Source organism: Narcine bancroftii, chromosome 10, assembly GCF_036971445.1.
Source record: "Narcine bancroftii isolate sNarBan1 chromosome 10, sNarBan1.hap1, whole genome shotgun sequence".
NCBI lineage: Eukaryota > Metazoa > Chordata > Chondrichthyes > Torpediniformes > Narcinidae > Narcine > Narcine bancroftii.
Window position 1 is genome coordinate 47,689,420 of NC_091478.1, and position 23,721 is coordinate 47,713,140.

General features: G+C 44.1%; 1 protein-coding gene across 3 annotated transcripts in view; it reads left to right on the top strand.

Annotated features, from left to right (window-relative positions):
- The window catches only part of tspan15 (tetraspanin 15), a 132,990-nt gene that overhangs the window by 90,289 nt on the left and 18,980 nt on the right, over positions 1-23,721 (top strand). For 2 of the 3 annotated variants that reach the window (XR_011345615.1, XM_069900865.1), the window contains exons 6-7: positions 11,666-11,713; positions 20,427-20,543. Coding sequence is in view for 1 of the 3 variants with exons in the window: in XM_069900865.1 (XP_069756966.1) it covers positions 11,666-11,713; positions 20,427-20,543 (165 nt within the window). In the remaining 2 variants the exon portion in view is untranslated. Of the gene's footprint in view, positions 1-1,160; positions 6,606-11,665; positions 11,714-20,426; positions 20,544-23,721 lie in introns of those variants that run through there. The other variant, XR_011345616.1, reaches the window with a different exon arrangement.

Here is a 23,721-nt window from a genome sequence, read left to right on the forward strand (position 1 = left end):
TATAAAGGTAAAAAGCAATAATGGTAAGATTAGGGAACCTTGGTTACAAAAGGAAATGGAAGGTTTGGTCATTGACAAGCTGAGGAGAACCTTATCCAAGGTGAACCAACAGGTCAGCGGGTCCAGACAATGAACCTGGTTGGGTATTGAAGGACTGCCCAGACCAACTAATGTAGGTCCTTACAGACATCTTTAACATGTCACTGCAGTGATCCATTGTCCCCTTGTGTTTCAAGACAACCACCACCATCCTGCTTTCAAAGAGGGTGACAATAACAGGCCTCAATGACCACTGCCCAGTGCACTAACCTCCACGATTATGAAATGCTTTAAGCATCTGGTGATGGAATGCATCAAAGCACACCTCTCAGAGACACTGGACTGATTTCAATTCACCTACAGAAGGATCCATTCCACTGAAGATGCTATAGCGTTGTCCCTCCACTTAATCTTGACCCACCTGGGGAACAATGCCTCATACAACAGTTCATCGACTTCAACTTGGTGTTTAATACGATTATTCCTCGGTGGTGGAGAAACAGTCCTCAACACCCCTCTCTGTAACTGGATCATAGACTTCCTCATGGAAAAACTGTCTGGATCAGTAGCAGAATGCCAAACACTGTTACACTGGCGCAGCTCCTGTTCATGCCCCATGACTGCATCACCAAATACAGCGCCAACAGAATCATCAAGTTTGCAGATGACACAACAGTCAGCCTCATCAGCAACAACGATGAGTCACACTACAGAGAAGAGGTGGAAAATCTCATGAAATGGTGCGAGAGGAATAACCTGAGTCTCAATGTGGACAAGACAAAGGAGATGATTATGGATTTCAAGAGGACTGGGGAGGACTATCCTCCACTACACATCAATAATTCTGTAGTGTAGAGAACAACGAGCTCCTTGGAGCCCATTTAATAAGTGAACTATTGTGGCAGCGCATATCCTCATGGCGAACTGGCCTCGCTTGTATCGCCAGATGGTGAGGCAGCCATGGGGAAATGACATCGTCAGAGGTTTCTCTCTGACTCCAGCATCCTTTCCAGTGCACACCCTGGACAGCGATTATGATGTCACAATGTACCAGGTCACTGAGCTCCTGCTGCCCTAATAGGAGCGTGCTGAATTTAAATCAAAACAGTCGTTAACGACCCTCAATGTGGTGACTGGGTTTCTTTCACTGCTCACACCCCCACAGTGGTGACCCTGACGAGCCCAGACGTTTTTCTGGACTCAAAACACCATGGATTCAGCAGAGGTTAACACTGTCTCCATCAAGCTTCCCTCCTTTTGGACCCACCAACTGAGAACATGGTTTGGGCAGGCGGAAGCACAATTTCAACTCCACGACATCTCCTCAGACGCCACAATGTTCTATCATGTCGTGAGCGCTCTGGACTAAGATATGGCAGATGACACAACAGTTGTCAAGTACACTGCCCTCAAAGACCTGCTGCTTGGAAGCAACGGGCTTCCAGGTTCCTTCACCTAGATGGGCTTGGGGACTGTAGTCCGTCGGTGATGATAGACGAAATGCTGGCACTAGCAGAAGACAACAAGCCTTGTTTTCTCTTCCACCAGATATTCCTGGAACAGATGCCAGAGGGCATCTATCTACTCCTCACAGGTGAAGACTTCTCGAACCTGAGGAGAGCAGCAGCCCGTGCACATCCCTCTGGCACACGAGAAGGGAGAACGAGGCAGCCCTCAACCAGGTGGCATGACCAGGAGCCAGCCGACCGCAAGCCGCTCCCAAGACCAAGCCAGAGGAGGGCCGTCGACCTGATGTTTCTACCACCAGTGCTGGGGAACGCAAGCCCGTAAATGCTGCCAGCCCTGCGGGTTTCAGGGAAATGACCAGGCCAGCTGCTGTTGATGGCTGTGACGGCTGGCCACACAAACAGCCTCCTTCATGTGATGGACAAATCCACCAGCCGCCGATTCCTGGTGGACATGGGCTGAGCTCAGCATCCTTCCCCCCACAGCATTAGAGACTCAAACCTGATCTTGAGGTCCAACCCTGCAGGCGGCCAACGGCTCCACCATCAGGACCTACGGCACCCACAGGGCACAGATCCAGATTGGGAAGGAGACGTTCCACTGGAGGTTCGTCCTATCCTCCGTGGGCACTACGTTATTAGGGGCCGACTTGAGCTCTGAAGAAGACCTACTGGTTGACTTGAAGGGCAAAAGGCTGGTCAACATCCGAACGTTCTACTCCACCTGACTGGACACAGCAGAAGCCCGCAGTCCCAAAATTGCCTCCATAGCTGCCGTCAGGGACGAGTTCAACGAATTCCCCACCATCCTCCACAAATTCCCCGCCATCTTAGAGCCACGGTTCAATGCCGCCCTTCCCCAGCATGGCGTCTTCCACCATATTGCCACACAGGGCCTCCCGTTGCATGCTAGACCCAGATGGCTGCCACTCGAGAAGCTCCAGCAGGCAAAGGAGGAGTTCTCAAGGCTCCAGAAACTGGGAATCGGACAGCACCTGGGCATCACCGCTCCATGTGGTCCCGAAATTGTCTGGGGGCTGAAGACCGTGCGGGGACCACCGTCGGTTGAATGACACAACCATCCCTGACAGGTACCCGGTGCCCCACATACAGGACTTCTCCACCAGCCTCCATGGCGCACAGGTCTTCTCCAAAGTGGACCTCATGCGGGGATACCATCAGATCCTGGTGCATCCAGACGACGTGGGTAAGACGGCCATTATCACCCCTTTCGGCCTCTTTAAGTTTCTGTGTATGCCCTTCAGTCTAAAAAATGTGGCCCAAAAGTTGATGGATGCGGTTGGAAAAGACCTGGACTTTGTTTTCATTTACCTGGACCATATTCACATTGCCAGTCACAACCGCGGTGAACACAAAGCCCACCTCCGCACACTCTTTGCCCGGCTGGCGGACTTTGGCCTCACAATCAACACAGCCAAATGCCAGTTCGGCAAGGAGTCCCTCCAGTTCCTGGGGCACACCATTTGGCCTTTTTCAGCAAGCAGCTGTGCCCGCTGGAGCTCAAATACAGCACCTTCGACCGGGAGCCGCCATTTCCGCTACTTCCTTGAGGGCAGGCCGTTCACAGCCTTCATGGATCACAAGCCCCTCACTCGAGCACTGGCAATGGCCAAGGATCCATGGTCCGCCAGACAGCAGTGCCACCTCTCGAACGTGTCTGAGTTCACGACCGACGTCCAACACAGGGCCGGAAAGGAGAATTTAGTGGCGGATGTGATCTCCCGTCCAGCCATCAACACTCTCACACCCGGCCTAGATTATAAGCAACTGGCTCAGGCACAGAGGAACGATGCAGAGACGCAGGCCTTGCAGACCGCCATCTCAGGCCTCAAACTCAAGGATGTCCAGGTGCCCAGCAGCCCGGACACATTGCTCTGCGAAGTCTCAAAGTCACGCCACGCCTGACCTGTTCCTGTTGTCAGCCCACATCCAAGGGAGAGTTAGAAAAACGGAATATAAAGCTAGATTGTTATCGGATCACTCACCCCTGTTATTAGCAATAGAGCTGGAGGACATCCCACCAAGAACATATAGATGGAGATTAAACTCCATGCTAATTAAAAGACAGGATTTTAGAGAATTCATTGAGTGACAAATTAAAATGTACTTTAAAATGTACAGTGAAAGATAAATTTATACTATGGAATGCAATGAAAGCGTTTATCTGAGGGCAGATAACAAGTTATGTAACTAAGATGAAGAAGGACTACAATCGGGAAATAGAACAGCTGGAAAGACAAATAGCAAGTACAGAAAAAGAATTAGCAACAAGGGAAGATACAACAAAAAGAAGAGAATTGGTGGACAAAAGAATAAAATATGAAACACTACAAACATACAAGGTGGAGAAGAATATAATAAAGACAAAACAGAAGTATTATGAGCTAGGAGAAAAAACTCACAAAATACTAGCTTAGCAGCTTAAGATAGAACAAACTAAAAGAATGGTATTGGCATCAAGGAAAAAGGACAAACAAATTACATATAACCCAATGGAGATCAATGAAAACTTCAAGGAATTCTACGAGCAATTATATCGAACTGAGAACGAAGGGAAAGAAGACAAAATAGATGAGTTTCTAGCTAAAATTGAACTACCGAAATTGCAAGAAGAGGAGCAAAACAAATTAATAAAATCATTTGAAATAGAGGAAATACAGGATATATTAAAAAAAACTACCGAACAATAAAACACCAGGAGAGGATGGACTTCCAATAGAATTCTATAAAACATTTAAAGACTTATTAATTCCTCCTCTCCTGGAAGTAATGAACCAGATTGAAGAAACACAAAACATGTCAGATTCATGCAAAACAGCAATAATTACTGTAATACCAAAGACGGGGAAAGATCCACTAACACCAGCATCGTATAGACCAATATCCCTACTCAACACAGATTATAAGATAATAGCTAAACTATTAGCAAACAGATTGGCCGACTGTGTACCAAAAATAGTAAAACTAGATCAAACTGGATTTATTAAGACGAATAACGGACAATATCTGTAAGTTCATTAACTTAATCCATGCAATACAAGGAAACAACACGCCAACAGTGGCAGTTGCCTTAGACGCAGAGAAAGCCTTTGATAGAGTAGAATGGAATTATTTATTCAAAGTACTACAGAGGTTCAACCTACCAGAGAAATATATTAATTGGATTAAAGCATTATATAAGGGACCATTGGCGAAGGTGTCAGTAAATGGATATATATCAAACCAATTTAAATTCAGCAGGTCAACTAGGCAGGGATGTCCACTATCACCCTCACTGTTCGCGTTACTTATAGAACCATTGGCAGAACTGATAAGAACAGAAAATAAGAGGGATAAAAATAAAAGAGAAGGAATATAAAATCAGTCTATTTGCACATGACATCATAGGATATTTAACAGAACCAGAATTATCAATAAAAGAATTACATAAGAAATTGAAGGAATATGGTGAAGATCAATGCAAATAAAAGTGAAGCGATGCCAATGAATAATGCGGATTTCACAAAGTTTAAGACAGAATCACCATTTAAATGGCAAACACAAGCAATCTGTTACCTAGGTATTCAACTAGATAATAATCTAGGCCATCTATACAAATTAAATTATCAGCCATTAATGAAGAAATTACAAGACGACTTAGAACATTGGAAAGATTTACCACTAACACTGGTAGGAAGGGTAAATTGCATTAAAATGAATATCTTCCCAAGGATACAATACCTATTCCAATCGTTACCAATTCACCTAACAGAGAAATTCTTCAAGGAGCTAAAGAAAATAATAAGGAAATTCTTATGGAAAGGGGGGGAAATCGAGGATAGCGCAAGATAAATTAACAGAATGGTACAAACAAGGGAGCTTACAGCTACCAAACTTTAAAAATTATTATAGAGCAGCACAATTAAGATACATATCAGATTTTTATCAAACAAGGGAAAAACCAGATTGGACCAGATTAGAGCTAGATAAAATAGGGGAGAAGGTACCCGAACATATACTATATAAGTGGGATGAAAAACAGCTGCAACTTGGGAATTCACCAGTACTGCACCATCTGAAGATTCACATAGAAAGGAAAAAAAATTATCAACTAGCAAAATTAATATTGACGCAAAATCAACTAATCCCCTTCACAATAGATAACCTTTCCTTTAGAGAATGGGAGAGAAAAGGGATCAAAAGAATAGAAAATTGTTTTTCGGGAAATAAATTATTATCTTTTGAACAAATGAAGTGTAAATACGGTATAACTCACAGTACAATGTTTGCATACCACCAACTAAAACCAACTTGAAGGACAAATTGGGAAGCAGGCTGAGGGTACCAGAAGGAAGCAATTTTTAATATGCGATTACAGACACAATGATAATTAAAAGATTTATAACAAACATGTACATCAAACTGCAAGAGAAAGAGAACGAGGAAACAAGCTGTAAACCCAAGCAAAAATGGGAACAAGATCTAAACATAAAGATAAAGAATGAAACATGGGAAAAGCTATGCACCGGAACTGAGAATTACAATAAACACGAGGTTACGCATGATACAATATAATTGGTTACACAGGCTTTAAATCACGCCCTAAAAGTTAAATAAATGGGACCCAACAGTATCAGATAGATGTTTTCGTTGTAAGAAGGAAACGGGAACAACAGTACATGCAATTTGGGCATGTGAGAAAGTGGAAAAGTTTTGGGAAGATCTAAATCAGATATTAAATAAAATCACAAAAAGCAACATACCAAAAAATCCAGAGATCTTTCTTCTAAGTAATATAAGAAGTAAAGAACTTGGACTCGATTTGGATGAAGCACAAAAAAGATTTATTATGATAGCCTTAACTGTAGCAAAAAAATGTATTATGTCAACCTGGAAATCAGAAGAGAGCCTGAGAATACAGCAATGGTACATAGAAATGAATAAATGTATTCCATTGGAAAAAATAACATATAATTCAAGAAATACCATCACAGTATTCGAACATATTTGGGAACCGTACATGGAACACAACAGAGAAGTCCTGCCATGGACCTTCACCACCTAAAATGACAGAAGGTGAAGATGAAATGAACTGACCCAGTATGTAAAAGTGGATGACACAATTTTCTTGTTTATTTTCATTGTGTGATGACATTGTTTAATGGGTTTAATGTATCATATATGTTGAATGTTGAGTGGGTTGTGGGGGGGGGAAAGGGGAGAAAATGACACTGTGTATATTCAAGAGGGAAATGTTTGTGTGTATTTTGGTCAGTATGGTTCATAGTGTGAAAAATTTTTAAAAAGGCACGCCACGCCTGGTGGTCCCGCTGCACTGGAGGGCGAAGGTTTTCAGTCTGATCCACGACCTCACTCACCCAGCAAGTTTGTGTGGCACAGGCTGAAGAAGGAGGTGGCGAAACTGGCCAGGAACTGTACCAGGTGCCAGACCTCCAAGGTCCAGCAACACACGCGAGCCCCCATCCAGAACTTTGAGCTGGCAGTTCGCACATTCCAACACATCCTTGTTGATGTTGTCAGGCCCCTGCCGGTGTCCAAGGAGGCTTGTTACCTCCTCATGGTGGCAGCCACAAGGTTGCCAGAGGCCTTCCCAATTAAGGAGACCTCTGTGGAGACATGCGCCAGGACTCTGATCAGCCAATGGATCACTCGTTTCGGAGTCCCGGCACACATCACTAGCGACAGAGGGGCGCAGTTCACGTCTGCCCTGTGGACTCGGATGGCAAAGATCCTGAGGGTCAAGCTCCACCACACCACAGCATACCACCTGCAGTCCAATGGATTCCACAGGCACCTGAAGTTATCGCTTATGGCCAGGCTCTTCAGACCAGACTGGCGAATGAACTACCCTGGGTCCTCCTTGGGATTAGGTCGGCACCCAAGTAGGACCTGCAGGCCTCAGCAGTGGAGATGGTCTATGGCACAGCAGAGATGGTCTATGGTGCACTGCTTTCCCTGCCGGGTAAGTGTTTTGGCCCAGACCTTGACACCACGGCCACCGACAAAAACTTGCTGGCGGACCGACACAGTGACTGGCCTCCCTAGCTCCCCCACCCCCGGCACACCATGGCACCCAGCCGTTTCATCTCCCCAAAGAGCCTGACTCGGTCCAGTTCATTTTCGTGCGGAGGGACCACAAGTTGCACCATTACAGTGACTGTACGAGGGGCCATACAAAGCCTTGCACCTGTCCGGCAAAACCTTCACTCTGGACATTGGGAGGAGAGAGGAACTTTTTACGGTGGACTTATCATAGCTGGTGCAGACGGCCACGCCCAAGCGCCGGGGCCAGCCGCCAAGGTGGTAGGATGCGTAGCCAGTTCTGGGGGGGATGTTGTATGATGGTGCACATCCTCATGGTGAACCGGCCCCACTTGTATTGCCACGTGGTGGGGCAGCCATGGGGAAATGGCATCGTCAGAGGTTTCTCTCTGACTCCAGCATCCCTTCCAGCACCCACCCTGGGCAGTGTAAAGGGACATGCTGAATTTGAATAAAATCAGTCATTAACAACCCTCAACGTGGTGTCTGTGTTTCTTCCACTGCTCACGCTGCCACATTATCTCGGATACACAACATCTTCTCACTTGTCAGGAAGGCGCAACGTTACTGCACTTCCTGAGAAGACTGAGACGGGCAAGGATACCGGTCACCATCCTGTCGACTTTCTACAGGAGGTCTATGGAGAGTATCCTGGCTGGCTACATCACAGTGTGGTACAGTGTCTGTAGAGCATTGGATTGGAGATCAATCCACAGGACACAGAATTACTGGGGTGTCTCTTCCCGCTACTCCCCACCCCCCCCCCCACAGTCAACGTGATCCATTGGGATTGTTGTCTGAAGAGGGCATGCTAAATCATTTAGGAATCCTACATCTCACACGCAGCATCTTTCAACTACTCACGTTAGGACAGAGATACTGGAGTATCAGAGCCAGAACCATCAGGCTGAGAAACAGCTTCTTCCCACGGGCAGCGAGAATGCTGAATGACCCAAGGAACTGCTCAAACTCACCATCCGAGACTCTCATTTAAACAAAGCAATATTTATTTTTATGTATGAACTGTACATTTCAACATGTGTTTGCATGTTTTTACATGGAGGACCGAAGAACGCTGTTTCATCCAGTTGTATTTATGACAACAGACTCGCCAAGGCAAATAGCGCCTTTGGAAGACTACACAAAAGAGTCTGGAAAAACAACCAACTGAAAAACCTCACAAAGATAAGCGTATACAGAGCCGTTGTCATACCCACACTCCTGTTCTGCTCCGAATCATGGGTCCTCTACCGGCATCACCTACGGCTCCTAGAACGCTTCCACCAGCGTTGTCTCCGCTCCATCCTCAACATCCATTGGAGCGCTTTCATCCCTAACGTCGAAGTACTCGAGATGGCAGAGGTCGACAGCATCGAGTCCACACTGCTGAAGATCCAGCTGCGCTGGATGGGTCACGTCTCCAGAATGGAGGACCATCGCCTTCCCAAGATCGTGTTATATGGCGAGCTCTCCACTGGCCACCGTGACAGAGGTGCACCAAAGAAAAGGTACAAGGACTGCCTAAAGAAATCTCTTGGTGCCTGCCACATTGACCACCGCCAGTGGGCTGATATCGCCTCAAACCGTGCATCTTGGCGCCTCACAGTTTGGCGGGCAGCAACCTCCTTTGAAGAAGACTGCAGAGCCCACCTCACTGACAAAAGGCAAAGGAGAAAAAACCCAACACCCAACCCCAACCAACCAATTTTCCCCTGCAGCCGCTGCAACCGTGTCTGCCTGTCCCGCATCGGACTTGTCAGCCACAAACGAGCCTGCAGCTGACATGGACTTTTACCCCCTCCATAAATCTTCGTCCGCGAAGCCAAGCCAAAGAAAATTTATGACAATAATAAATTTGAACTTGAAAAAGAAGTATAGGTCAGGTATTTGAAATTTTTATCAATTGAGTCATTTATGGGGATTTATAAATGATAGAGAAATTAAGAAAGCAGTTAGGAGGGCAAAAGGGGGATGTGAAATGGCCCTAGCCAACAGAATTATATAGAATTCTAAAACCTTTTATGAAGTAGGTAGATAGTTACAGAAAGAGGAGTACCCTCAGGTCCAAAAAGGAATGGAACCAGGGGATATACAATGGTGTCCTATATTTACCAGGGAGAATGATGGGAGGCTGGAGAGATTCACCAGGATATTGCCTTGAATAGAGGAATTTAGTTGAAGAAGAGGTTTGCTAGGTTGAGGTTGTTCCCACTGGAGCGCTAGAGGCTGAAGGATCACCTTGTATTGGTTTATAAAATTCTTCTTTCTTTGGCTTGGCTTCGCGGACGAAGATTTATGGAGGGGGTAAAAAGTCCACGTCAGCTGCAGGCTCGTTTGTGGCTGACCAGTCCGATGCGGGACAGGCAGACACGATTGCAGCGGTTGCAAGGGAAAATTGGTTGGTTGGGGTTGGGTGTTGGGTTTTTCCACCTTTGCCTTTTGTCAGTGAGGTGGGCTCTGCGGTCTTCTTCAAAGGAGGCTGCTGCCCGCCAAACTGTGAGGCGCCAAGATGCACGGTTTGAGGCGTTATCAGCCCACTGGCGGTGGTCAATGTGGCAGGCACCAAGAGATTTCTTTAGGCAGTCCTTGTACCTTTTCTTTGGTGCACCTCTGTCACGGTGGCCAGTGGAGAGCTCGCCATATAATACGATCTTGGGAAGGCGATGGTCCTCCATTCTGGAGACGTGACCCATCCAGCGCAGCTGGATCTTCAGCAGCGTGGACTCGATGCTGTCGACCTCTGCCATCTCGAGTACCTCGACGTTAGGGGTGTGAGCGCTCCAATGGATGTTGAGGATGGAGCGGAGACAACGCTGGTGGAAGCGTTCTAGGAGCCGTAGGTGGTGCCGGTAGAGGACCCATGATTCGGAGCCGAACAGGAGTGTGGGTAAAATTATGAAGGATATAAATAGGGTAGATACTCAAACTTTTTCCACGGATAGGGGAGAATAAAATTAGAGGGTGCAGATTTAAGGTGAGGTGGAAATATTTAATGAAGATCTGAGGGTGAAGTTTTTCCACTCAGCAGGTGGTGGGTATATAGAATAAAATGATAGAGGTCACAATGTTTAAAAAGCATTGGCACAGTAAATAGATAGGAAAGGAACGGAAGGGTCTCATTACAGGAAAAAGGGTTCAATAGGCATTTACTATCAACCCTTTTGCCTTGAACCATGCTCCACTTTATTCTTTAAACTCCATTTCATTCATAGATCTTTTCCCAATTATACCTTCAGCAGGGAGCTGACTCTTCACTTGTTTACAACCTGTCCTGGTTCTCATGGTTTCCACTTCTGTTGAAAGGCCATTAAACTAAAATGTTTACTATTATGAACATTTTATTAAATGGATCTGTATTTTGCAGTTTTTCCTATTATTTTTCAAATGTAAAGTATCTGTCCTACTTTAACTAAGTATTTGAAGTCTCCAAAAATAGCTGTTGGGTTAGTGAAGCTCACTCGATTCTCCTTTATTGAGTTTTGGAGGTAGAAAATAGGCTGTTGCTTCTTCTCGGCACACGTGGACCCACATTCCATTTTATGCTACATTCTGTGTGAATGAGAATCCCCTTTGTGGTTCCCACATATTGAAAAGGAGACTGCCAGTGCAGTAAGCCACAAATAATGTGTATCGAAGGAGCTGAATATCCCAGAAATCAGAATCCTCGGCTAACTCAGCTGACTCGCGTCGGTAGGTGATTGTTTGGGACCACACACGTAGGGATTGCTACAGTGCAGAGTAAGGGACTTCAAGAACTATACCATTGTTTCTATTTGCTACTGCCATGCTTTCCATGGTAACCCCAAAGAGCAATAAGACGTGCAGGGTGACAAAGACAATAAATATGTATAGGTGGGTAGGCACTAGCCAAAGAATGAGGGAGAGAAATCACACTCAAATTAGTGAGACAGCAAGTGGCCAAATTATATTTTTCTTAATTTGGGGCAAAACATTGGAGGTGGAAGGATTGTCACCAATGCACCAAAATATTATATTTCTGCTGAACCTATTCATCTCTGATTGTCATCAGTGAAACAAAGTGGGAATTATGACTTTATTAAAAAACACATTTGAGAATATTTCACTTCTCATTTCAGACTGACGTTGCCAATACGTTGTGTGGCTACAAAACTCTTCAAGAGCATGTATGTATTTTAGTTCTCTACTTTCTTTCTCTACTAAGAGTTGTGTGCTGGTTATACACCAAACCAGCTAAACTTATTTTATTCATTTGAGAGGGTGTGAGGCATTGATTGTTCATTCCTAACAACACTGGAGTAGATGATGATGAGCCCCCTTCTTGAACTGCTTTAATCCTTCCCATGAAAATATTCCCACTGTTGGGTAAGAAGTTCAAACATTTAGATCCACCAAAGAAGAAGGAATGGTGATACATTTCCATATCAAGATAGTGAATGTCTTGAAGCACTTCCAGATGGTGGCGCTCTCACGCATGTTTGTCTTCCTGGATGGTAAAGCAAATTTGGAAGGTGCCAACATCAAAGCCACGATAGTTTGCTGCATTGGACAGTGCCAGTGGCCTGTGTTTAAATCCAGCACTGAGTGTAAGGAGTTTTCATGTTCTCCCTGTGATCTGCGTGGGTTTTCTCTGGGTGTTCTGCTTTCCACCCACCCTCCAAAACGGGTTTGATAGGTTAATTGGATGTAATTGGGCGACACAGGTTTTATGGGCCGGAAGGACCTACTGTGCTATATCACAAAAATTAAAGTTAAAATTATATTTAATTTTATTGTGCACTTTGAGGCCCACCGTACATTTTATTGTGCATTTTGAGTTGCATTTTGAGGAGTTGCAACAGTGTTGTTCGCTGAAGAATGATGAAAAAATGACCTGAGAAAGACTCGCAGCGATGTCCCAAGCTGGAATGATTGACCTCCAATAATAAAATTATCTACTCTTGATCTAAAAACTTAAGGAAACAACATATTATGGTCCTCCTGGGTGGCCTTAAACCCAACAGCAGGAACATTGAATTTTCCAATTTCAGGTAATTCTCCCCCACCTGATCCAGTCTCACTGTATCCTCTCACCTAAACCACTCCCCTCCTTTTTTTAATGTTTGCTTTCACTCCTTCCTACTTCAGACTTGATAAAGGGCCCTGACCCTAAACATTGACCAGACAAATACAAATGCTTCAGATGCTGGAATCATAATCAGACAGCATCCATGGGTAGATGTGGTCCGTCAATATTTTTATCAAGACTAAAATGGGTAAAATTACATATTAAAAGGGAGAGAGAAGCTGGGGGAGGGGCCAGAGAATAGGACAGAGGGTATGGGAGGTTGACAGCTAGGTAGAGGGAGAAACTATTAGGAAAGGGGGGTGTGAAGAAAAGTTACAGAGGAAAAAAGTCATTTCAGGAGTAGTTAAAGAAGATATGAAAACAGCAGACTCAGATGGAAGTGGGGGGGGTTAATATATATGCTTTTGTATAGTCAAGTTTTGGGGACCAATTTTTCAGGTTAAATTTGGAGAGTTGACTTTTACACACATACTACTTTTGACCACGGTAAGTACCTGCATTGTTCAAAGCATCGGGAACTCAGATAACTAGGACTTGGTGGGAAGTCTGGATTTGGGGTGTCGGGCACTCGGATGGGTGGGACTGGGTGGAAAGTCCACGTTTGGGGAGTCGGGAACTCAGATGGGCAGGACTGGGTGGAAAGTCCACGTTTGGGGTGTCGGGAACTCAGATGGGCAGGACTGGGTGGAAAGTCCACGTTTGGGGAGTTGGGAACTCCGATGGGCGGGACTGGGTGGGATGTCCACATTTGGGGCATTGGGAGCTCAGATAGGCGGGACTGGGTGGGATGTCCACATTTGGGGCATTGGGAGCTCAGATGGGCGGGACTGGGTGGAAAGTCCACATATGGGGAGTTGGGAACTCAGATGGGCAGGACTGGGTGGAAAGTCCACGTTTGGGGCGTCGGGAGCTCGGATGGGCAGGACTGGGTGGAAAGTCCGCATTTGGGCTTTGGGAGCTTGGATAGGCAGGACTCGGTGAGGTCAGCATTTGGGGTGTCAGGAGCTCGGGTGGGCAGGACTGACCATTTCTCTCCATGGATGCTGCCTAACTCGCAGAGTTTCTGCTGTTTCTCAATGTTTTCTCATGATTTAAGACTGAGTGACCAATTTATAAATGTTTTCTTGATTCTCATTGACTTGTCCTTTGCTAAAACTCTTTTCTGTCTGACACAGTCTGTCTCACCCCTCATCTGGAACGTGGCTTTTTGCTCCATACATTGACCACAACTGCAATGGGTTTTGGGGCTGGCAAACCCCAAGCAAAACATCATTGAATAAATTAATGGTGAATAAGTGCCACATTAATACAGCATATCATCAATCACTTTGCTATTAATTAATGGAGCAATAAATAGATCGTTTAGTCTACTTTTTAATAGACTTTATTGAATTTTCTGTCATTCAAACATGAGGAAAATCCTCAAGAAAGCTAAAAGAAGACATGAGGTTGCTTTGGCAGATAATGTGAGGGAAAATCCTAAGGATTTCTACAGGAATATTAAGAGCAAAAGGATAGCAAGAGACAAAGTTGGTCCCCTTGAAGATCAGAGTGGTTGGCTTTGCATGGAGCCAAAAGAGATGGGGGAAAAACTAAATTTTTTTTTTCATCAGTATTCACTCAGGAAAGGGGCACAGAATCATGGAAAGTATTGGTCATGGAACCAATACAGATTAAAGAGGAGGAAGTGCTTGCTGTCTTAAAACAAATAAGGGGGGGGGGGGAGGGGGGGGGAAACAAGATAGTCCCTCAGACCTTGAGGGAGCCATTTGCAGGGGCCATGACAGAAAAATTTAAAATGTCCTTTGCCATGGGTGTGGTGCCAGAGGATTGGAGGGTAGCTCATATTGTTCCGTTGTTTAAAAAAGGTTCCAAAGGTAACCCTGGAAATTATAGGCAGGTGAGTCTGACGTCAGTAGTAGGTAAATTATTGAAAGGTGTTCTAAGAGATCGGATACATAATTATTTGGATAGTCAGGGACTAATTAGGGATAGTCAACATGGCTTTGTGTGTGGTATGTCGTGTGTAGCCAATCTTATACAGTTGTTCGAGGAGGTTACCAGGAATGTGGATGAAGGAAAGTCTGTGGATGTTATCTACATGGACATTAGTAAGGCATTTGACAAGGTCCCACGTGGGAGGTTCGTCAGGAAGGTTCAGACACCCGTTATTCATGGTGAAATAGTGAACTGAATTTGAGAATGGCTGGACAGGAGAAGCAAGAGAGTAGTGGTGGATGATTGCTTCTCAGACTGGAGGCCTGTGACTAGTGGTATGCCTCAGGGATCGGTGCTGGGATCATTGTTGTTTGTCATCTATATCAGTGTACATGATAATGTGGTCAATTGGATCAGCAAGTTTGCAGATGACATTAAGATTGGAAGCTTGCAAAGGGATCTGGACCAGCTGGAAAAATTTAATGTAGACAAATGTGTTGCATTTTTGGAAGGACAAACCAAGAAAGGACATACACTGAAAAGTGGTAGGGCCTTGAGGAGTGAGATAGAACAGAGGGATCTGGGAATACAGATGCATCATTCCCTGAAAGTGTTGTCACAGGTGGATAGGGTTGTAAAGAGATCTTTTGGCATATTGGCCTTCATAAAATCGAAGTATTTACTATAGGAGTTGAGATGTTATGGTAAAGTTGCACAAGACATTGGTGAGGCCAAATTTAGAGTATTGTGTGCAGTTTTGATCACCTAACAACAGGAAAGATATCAATAAGATAGAAAGAGTTGCATAGAGGATTTACTAGAATGTTGCCCAGACTTCAGGAACTGAGTTTATAGGGAAAGGTTAAACAGGTTAACATTTTATTCCCTGGAGCGTAGAAGAATGAAGGGAGATTTGAAAGAGGTATTTAAAATTGTGTGGGTATAGTCAGAGTAAATGTAGATATGCTTTTTCAACTGAAGGTAGGTGAGATACAAACCAAAGAACATGGGTTAAGAGTGAAAGGGGAAATGTTTGGGGAGAGTGTGAGGGGAACTTCTTCACAGAGAGTGGTGGGAGTGTAGAACGAGCTGCCAACTGTAGACTGGGTGCAAGTCAATGGGACTTAGCAAAATAAAATGGCTCAGCACAAACTAGAAGGGCTGAAGTAGGGTAGACTCTTTCTGTGCTGTCATGTTCTTTGTTTCTATTGTAGTTCTCCAGATCTAATGAGTCCAGTATCATGTACATTATATAATGTCACATTTCCCAAAATTCTTACTTGCTGCAACTGAACGGGTATTTATTGAATAAATAAAATAGGTGTGTGTATGTGTCTATATTAAAATGTGTGTGTGTGTGTGTGTATAATTTTTAAGTTTTTTTTAACCAGGGGTGTAGGTTAATTGGGCGGCATGAACCCATGGGCCGAAATTACCTGTTGCCATGCTGTATGTCTAAATGAAAAATTTAAACGTTGGCCACCCCGGATATAGAGATTCAAAAAAATGGCTCACTACATCCAAGACAATACCTGGGGATTAAATAAATGCTGGCAATATTCAAATGATGAAAATTTATTTTTAAAATGTGTTCACCTACTTTCCATCTCGGGGATCTAAATTAGTTGTTCTTGTTGTATAGGTATGGTAGGGCAGAATGACAAATGGAGCAAGGCACAACTTGGTATTCTCGTTGATTAAGCTTGTTATATTAGAAGATAAGGCAAATTAGAAGTAGATTATTCACCGCTCTCTATGCTGTTCATTTCAAGTTCGTTTATTACCATCTGATTGTACTAGTACAACTCAACGAAACAGCTTCCTCCAGTCCTCATTGCAAAACCCTGCAAACAAGCATACAGACAGAACACACATATGCACAGTATGCATGTACAAATATTAAAATACATAAATTGTATTGTTAAATAAACAGTAGAGTAACAGAGGGTTTATGTGAGAAGTTCATCAGTTTCACTGTTCATGGGAAGAAGCTGTTTCTCAGCCTGGTCTCCTGTATCTTTTTCTCAACAGGAGTATGCTGCATGCGGGATGTTAGAGGTCCTCGTTGATTTTGTGAGGAGTATTTAGACAATTATCCCAGAAAATCGATTGGGGAGGGGGGGAGGGGGGAGGGGGGAGGGAGACTCCAGTGATCCTCTCTGCCATTCTTATCGTCCTGTGGATTGACCTCATCCATTTCTCTGCAGCTACATTACCACACTGTGATGCAGCTGGCCAGGACACTCTCGACAGCTCCTGTAGAAAGTTGACAGGATGGTGGCTGGTAGCCTTGCCTTCCCCAGTCTTCTTAGGATGTCAGTTACTATTGCACCTTCCTGACAAATGAGAAGATGTGTGTCCACTTTTTAAATGGACTCCAAGGAACTTGGTACTTTCTACTCTCACCACTAACAAGCTATTAATATGCAGGGTGGACATCCCTACTCCTCCAGGATGGAGTGAAAGGACAAGGCTATTGCATCAGCAGTGGAACAGTTCTGTCTTTAGACAAATTCAAATGGGTCGAATGTCCATGGGAGTTCTGCTTTGATGCATTCTATCACCAGACGCTCAAAGCATTTAATAATGGTGGAGGTCAATGCCACTGGGCAGTAATCACTGCAGCCTGTTGCTGTTGCCCTCTCTACTAGGATAATGGTTGGTGTCGCGAAATCCCAGAAACAATGGACTAGTACAACGATGGATTGAAGACATGCCAGTCCCCACTCAGCTTCAGAACTCATTGCAGTTTTGGTCAATGGATGGATGAAAAGCCATGCTGTAGATGGCACTCATGCACTACCTAGCATCTCATGATTTCCTGATAAGATCAATAATTTTTTATTCAGGGGGGTTCAGAGATCCTTTCAGGGCTTGTTGGAATTCCTATGGGCAGTTTCACTAAATTTTCATTGCCAAAGCGGGTTTGCAGTTCTTTACCCACATGATATTCACAAGATGTGGGTGTTGTGCAAGCAGGCAATTTGTCCCAGCTTGTTTGTACAGATTTTAAGTCCTGCCTGCCAGATAGGTTGGGGTTTGAAGTACTGTATGGGTAGCAGGATGATTCCTCTTCCTGGGCACATGCTGTTATTGCTTCTGGATCCTGTATGCAGAATGATTACAGTTCCAACTTACAAGTTGATTAGTAGATCCAGAGAGTTAACCAAGCAAGTCTGCAGATGCTCAGATCAGGTGAAACATGCAAAGGAGCTGGAGAAATTCAGAAGGTCATGCAGCATCCTGTAAAGTGTAACCAGTGTTTCTATTCAGGCGTCTGCCTGTTTTTGCTTCTACCTGTCAAAATGGTGGTTACCCTTTGTTTCCTATAGATGCTGTATGGCCTGCTGAGTTTCTCTGGAGCATATTGTAATAGATCCATAAGCAGATGGGTCATAATTTCTGTGCAAAGGGTGGTTCATCATCCTGTTTAAAGGCAAGTTCTAAATTCTTTGAATAATTTTCTTCCTCGTCCTGGCTTTCCACCTGAGAAAAAGTGTACACATCAAGTCCCGCACCACTTGTAGAAGCTGGATCCAAGTGTTGGACTCAGAAGGGTTATCCTCTCTTCATGTGAATTGGTGATCAACTCTGCCCAAAGGCAGAGACCTATTGCACAAGTTGGTTGCTGGTCCCAGATTTCATTGTTGATCTGTGCTGTGTGAAATTAATCCTTTGTCAAAGTGGTTCTGAGACTATTTGTGCGTGTAGAGACATAAATTCTTGTAGGACCCAAGCACAGGTTGGTTAGGATTCCCACACTCAATTCACCCTTGTTGATGGATTAGGGTTCATTTCCTGTATTCGGTCTGGTTTGAATGTCTTCTGTACTGGCTGGCTCCTGCACCAGAGCTGCCTCTTGGCCCCATATTCTGTACCCAAGATGATTATAGAAACTTATCAGGCCCATATATGAGCTGATTTCAAATTCTGTTAATATTCAAACAGTTATGTTTGAGATCTGGTGTAAGGTTCTGAGATTTATATTGGCACAAGTTACTTTTTCCATGTTCTGTCTAAATTGGGTTTATGCATGGGCTGGTTCTAGTTCCAGATCTTGTGCATGAGCAAGCTTCAGGTTCCAAAACCTGTTCACATGTAGTTAATATTATGAAATTTTATCTGCAAGCTTGTTACTGGCTCAACCACTATGTAGTCTGCAGCTGCCTGAATCTGAAGCAACAATCTGTTGGAGGAGTGAAACATGAAAGCCTGCAGATGCTGTGATTGGAGTAAAAACACACTGAAATCCTAGGTGATCTCAGCCGATCTTTCAGTATCCATAAAAAGCTAAGACATATTGCCAACATTTCGGGTTTCACTCTGTTCAGTTGATCCATTGTGTAAAATCTACCCTGAAGAAGTTCTTCCTCTTTGAAGAGAGTTTTGTGAGAGTTTCACTCATTGCTCCTCCTCTGCACTCTCTGCTGCTCTCAAGCTCTACGACCATGTTCTGAGATGTTTTAAATTTAAATTTAAAATTTAGACATACAGCACGGTAACAGGCCATTTCGGCCCATGTGCCTGTGCCACCCAATTTAAACCTAACTAACCTATACCACTGGTACGTTTTGAAGGGTGGGAAGAAACAAGAGCCATGGGGAAAACCTACGCAGACACGGAAGAACATACCAAAGTCCTTACAGACATCATGGGATTCAAATCCCGATCGCTGGCGCTGTACTGTAAGGGCGTTGCACTAACCACTATGCCAACCGTTCCACCTAATTTCCTGAATCTGGTTCATTCTGCTTATTCCTTGAAAAAGGGCTCAGGCCCGAAACATCTGCAATTTGTTCTTGGAGACTCTGGAGGAACTTAGAGAGTTGAGCAGCATCAGTCCCATCCTTCCAACCCATCCCTTTCCGTTTCCATTCTCTTCAGTCCACATTTCTCCCAGACTAGAGGATTCTTCCTTCTTTCCCCCCCCCCCCCCCCACCCACCCCCATACCCCTTGTTTCTGAAAGGACTGTCTTTTGCTTCTCTTTCTCTTACCGCTGGGGGTGTTTCTTTGTGTGCTTTTGTGGCAAGCAAAAGTTGACAAATTTGGTGTATTTATTACATGACAATAAAGGAATCTTGAATCATTTTACAAGTGTCACCTTCTTATCAGATTCCAGCACCAGCTGTCTCCACATAACCCCCTCAACCTTGTCTGACACATCTTCCTTCTCCTAACCTCTTTCCTCTCTCTCCTTTTGTCTGGCACCTACCAATTTACTGCCTCTGTCCTTCCTGCTTCCCCCCCCACCACCAATTCACCAATCCCCTACTGCCCCTTGTCCAACCCCTCTATTGCCTCTCTTCCCTCTGTACTTTCTGCTCTAACTTGAAACAACAACCATTTATTTTCTCCCACTGATGCTGCTCTACCTGCTGAGTTCCTCCAGCCGATTGTTAGTTTTTTTAAATTTTTTTATTTTTCACACTATAAACCATATTAACCAAAATACACACAAACATTTCCCTCTTGAATATACACAGTGTCATTTTCTCCCCTTTCCCCCCCCACCTCCCTTCCCTCCCTCCTTCCCACCCCCTCCAAACCCATTAAATGTTCAACATATACAATACAATAAACCCATTAAACAATGTCATCACACAATGAAAATAAACAAGAACCGATTGTTACTGTTTAAAGCACATGGCATAATGGATAATTCCCCAAATTCCTCTTCGAAACCATGCAATAGTCAGTCTTGGTGAGAGAATGTAATACCTCTCCTAATCACCAGCATTTCTAACACTGCAGCACTGGTGCGTTGGCTTAGTTTTTTGTGCTTTTGTCCCTGGGGTACAACTTTCTGAATCTTTGGTGAGTGCGTTATCAACTAAGTCACGGCTGACACCCATATTTTATTTTTATCCACAGCGTCTCAGTGTTCTCCAGTTCATCCATGTTCGTGGGTGCACAGATGCCGTATTGAATTGGTTCTTGGCACACTACATGGTTATGGCCGGCCTTTTATTGGGTATAATAGTACCGCAGGTAACCTCTCTTCTATATCTCTGTTTATTATTCCATTCCTCCATCCCCAGAAAAAGCCCCCAAATGTTAGCGACTTGGGTGATGATGCTAATGGAAAACCAATCACTTTTACTATTCCTACATTAGCACCAATTCAGAAAAAAGAAACCATCTGCAATATGGAGCTGATCAGTTTTCTCTAATCCATGGAATTAAGGGTTGAGTATCAATATTCTGTTGCCTGTTCCCTTCTTGATGGATTGATGTATAAAACCACAATGAAAAGCAACATTCAGTGTATTTGATCTTGTGACTTTCAGTATATAAAATACTCTCCATAAACCTTCCTGCTATTGATTTGAAGCCAAGAAGAATGTGTGCCAGTGGAGATGTCTTCCACTTTGGGGTCATTGAAGAGAACTTCTGATTTAATATTAACAAGGGAATTAACACAGTTCTCTTTTTAAGTTGTGGTGCTATTTTTAAATAGCTAATAAACCCACTCGAGACCAACCATTCTCAACCTTTTTTTTGGCTATGGCCCCCTTAGGACTCTGCTCAAATTTGATAGGCTCTTTTCCCTGTGATGTAGTCAAGTTTAGTTGGTTTCTTCAATACTTCTTTCCTACCAACTACATAATAAAACAAAATGTTTTTTATAATTTCAGTCTGTGGGCCCATTAAATGTGCTGTGGCCCCTAGGGGAGCAGTGGGTTGTATGGCCCCCATTGAGAAAGGCTGCACAAAACCAATGTCAACAATACACTATTATTGTATTATGGTAAATATTAACATTTTAGTTATGTCAAGTTCAGTGTCTGGCTAATGACCATGTAATACACAAATGTGTTGGAGAAATTCAGCAGGTCATGCAACATCAATAGGAAGTAAAGGTTTCAGGCCTGGGCCCTTCGTCAGGGTAGCATAAGACATCATTTGGCCCATCAAATCTACTCTGCCATTCCGATGTTGGCTGCTATCGAGTGGATAAGGGTGCTATTGAGGGGATCATTCGGGAACCTGATGGCTGCAGGAAGAATTTCTCCTTAAGCTTGTTGGTGCATGGTTTCACATTCTTGAACCTTCTCCCTGATGACTACCTTACCTTGGGAGTGGGGGGTATAAATGGAGGGGTAATGGGAGAGATTTGCATGGGGCTCTGAGCTGCATTCACCATCTTCTTCTAAGCTTCGACAGAGCTCTTCTCCACCACCACCCACCCCCCACCTTCTTTATCCTAAATCTGTCTATTTTTATCTACCTCTGATACAGGCAAAAGTTTCTTGCAATTTACTCTATATCCCTCAAAATTTGATGCCCTTCTATCATGCACCTATCAACTTCCTTCACTCCAGGGAGAATAGGTCTAACTTCTCCGCTGTTCCTCATAACTGAACTGCTCCATCTCAGGCAATGTCCCAGTATATTTCTGCACCTTCTCCAGTCCTATCACACCCTTCCTACAGCATGGTGACCAGAACTGTACACAATCCTCTAGCTGAAGTCTGACCAAATTTATACATTTGGAGCATAACCTCCTTACTTCTGTGTTCAGCTCCCCTGAGTAGTGAAGACCAGTGTTCCTAATCACGTTATTTACCTGTGTTGCCACCTTCAAGGATTTATGTATTCGTACTCCAAGATCCCTCTGTTCCTCAGTTCTCCCCAAGACCTGTGTGTCATAGCCCATAAGTACTTCCAAAATGCATCACCTCGCATCTATTTGAACTAAATTCCATTGCTATTTTTCATCTTATTTCATCAACTCTCTACAGCCAAAAGCTACCCTCCACGCTACCAACAACTCCGCCCATCTTTGCGTCATCTATACTGATTTGCCTCCTACATCCAAATCAGAGTCATTTATGTTTTACAAACAGCAAGGCACAGGGATTCAATCACAAGAACTCCTCTACTGTCACCTAAATCTTTTGTTGCCAAGGTGTGTGATGACTGCCTGGCTACAGCTTTGTTGGACAATTCTGTGTCAGGAAAGGATAGTGCTGGCTGTGGCTGTTAAAAGTGAATTTAAAAAGGGCCCATTTGGGGTAGGAGGCGAGAAAGGATTAAGAGTGAGCTGTTTATAGGGAGAAATGTGAAAAATGGGGTGGACTCTGAACTGTAGTGGTGATCTTTGTATTTAGTTGGAAGAAACTTTTTCCAAAGTAAAAGGTCAGCAACGATCTTATGGAAAGATTGATCAGGTACAAGGGATTGTGTCCCAGTTTACGTGTTATTATCATTCATTACATCCATTTAGCAAGGTGACAATTTACAACTAATTCACAGACTGCATTATTAAGTGCAGGTTTTGTCAGTCATGAGGGTCATCTTAGATTTTCATCCTGTTTGTAGCTGCAGAGGATTGTGCAATGGATTTAGTGTTCAAATTCTGAATGTCTCATTGGGACTATTAATGGTGAATGGAAGTGGAAACAGTATGAATAGGAAAAACAATGGATGTCAATTCAACATCTTTCATTGACAACACAGACCATGCCAAAAAGTTTATAATTTCCATTGCGTTAGGTATTTGTCTTAGTGAGGATTGATATTAACATCCTATTTTTAGATGGGATTGAACATCCTTCATTTGCTGAGATTCTTCCCTTTGGATTCCCTGACTGTTTTTGATCTTCTTCACAGCATAACTTGTGAAATTAGTTGATTGCTCTCAAAGGCACATCAGAGTCTTTGCAGACGATGCCACTTTAGTTGCCCATTCAGAGCCAGCTCTTCAGCGCTTGACGTCCTGATTTGCGGAAACTGCCAAAATGTTTGGCCTGGAAGTCAGCCTGAAGAAAACGGAGGTCCTCCATCAGCCAGCTCCCCACCATGACTACCAGCCCCCCCACATCTCTATCGGGCACACAAAACTCAAAACGGTCAACCAGTTTACCTATTTCGGCTGCACCATTTCATCAGATGTAAGGATCGACAACGAGATAGACAACAGACTCGCCAAGGCAAATAGCGCCTTTGGAAGACTACATAAAAGAGTCTGGAAAAACAACCAACTGAAAAACCTCACAAAGATAAGCGTATACAGAGCCGTTGTCATACCCACACTCCTGTTTGGCTCCGAATCATGGGTCCTCTACCGGCATCACCTACGGCACCTAGAACACTTCCACCAGCGTTGTCTCCGCTCCATCCTCAACATTCATTGGAGCGCCTTCATCCCTAACATCGAAGTTCT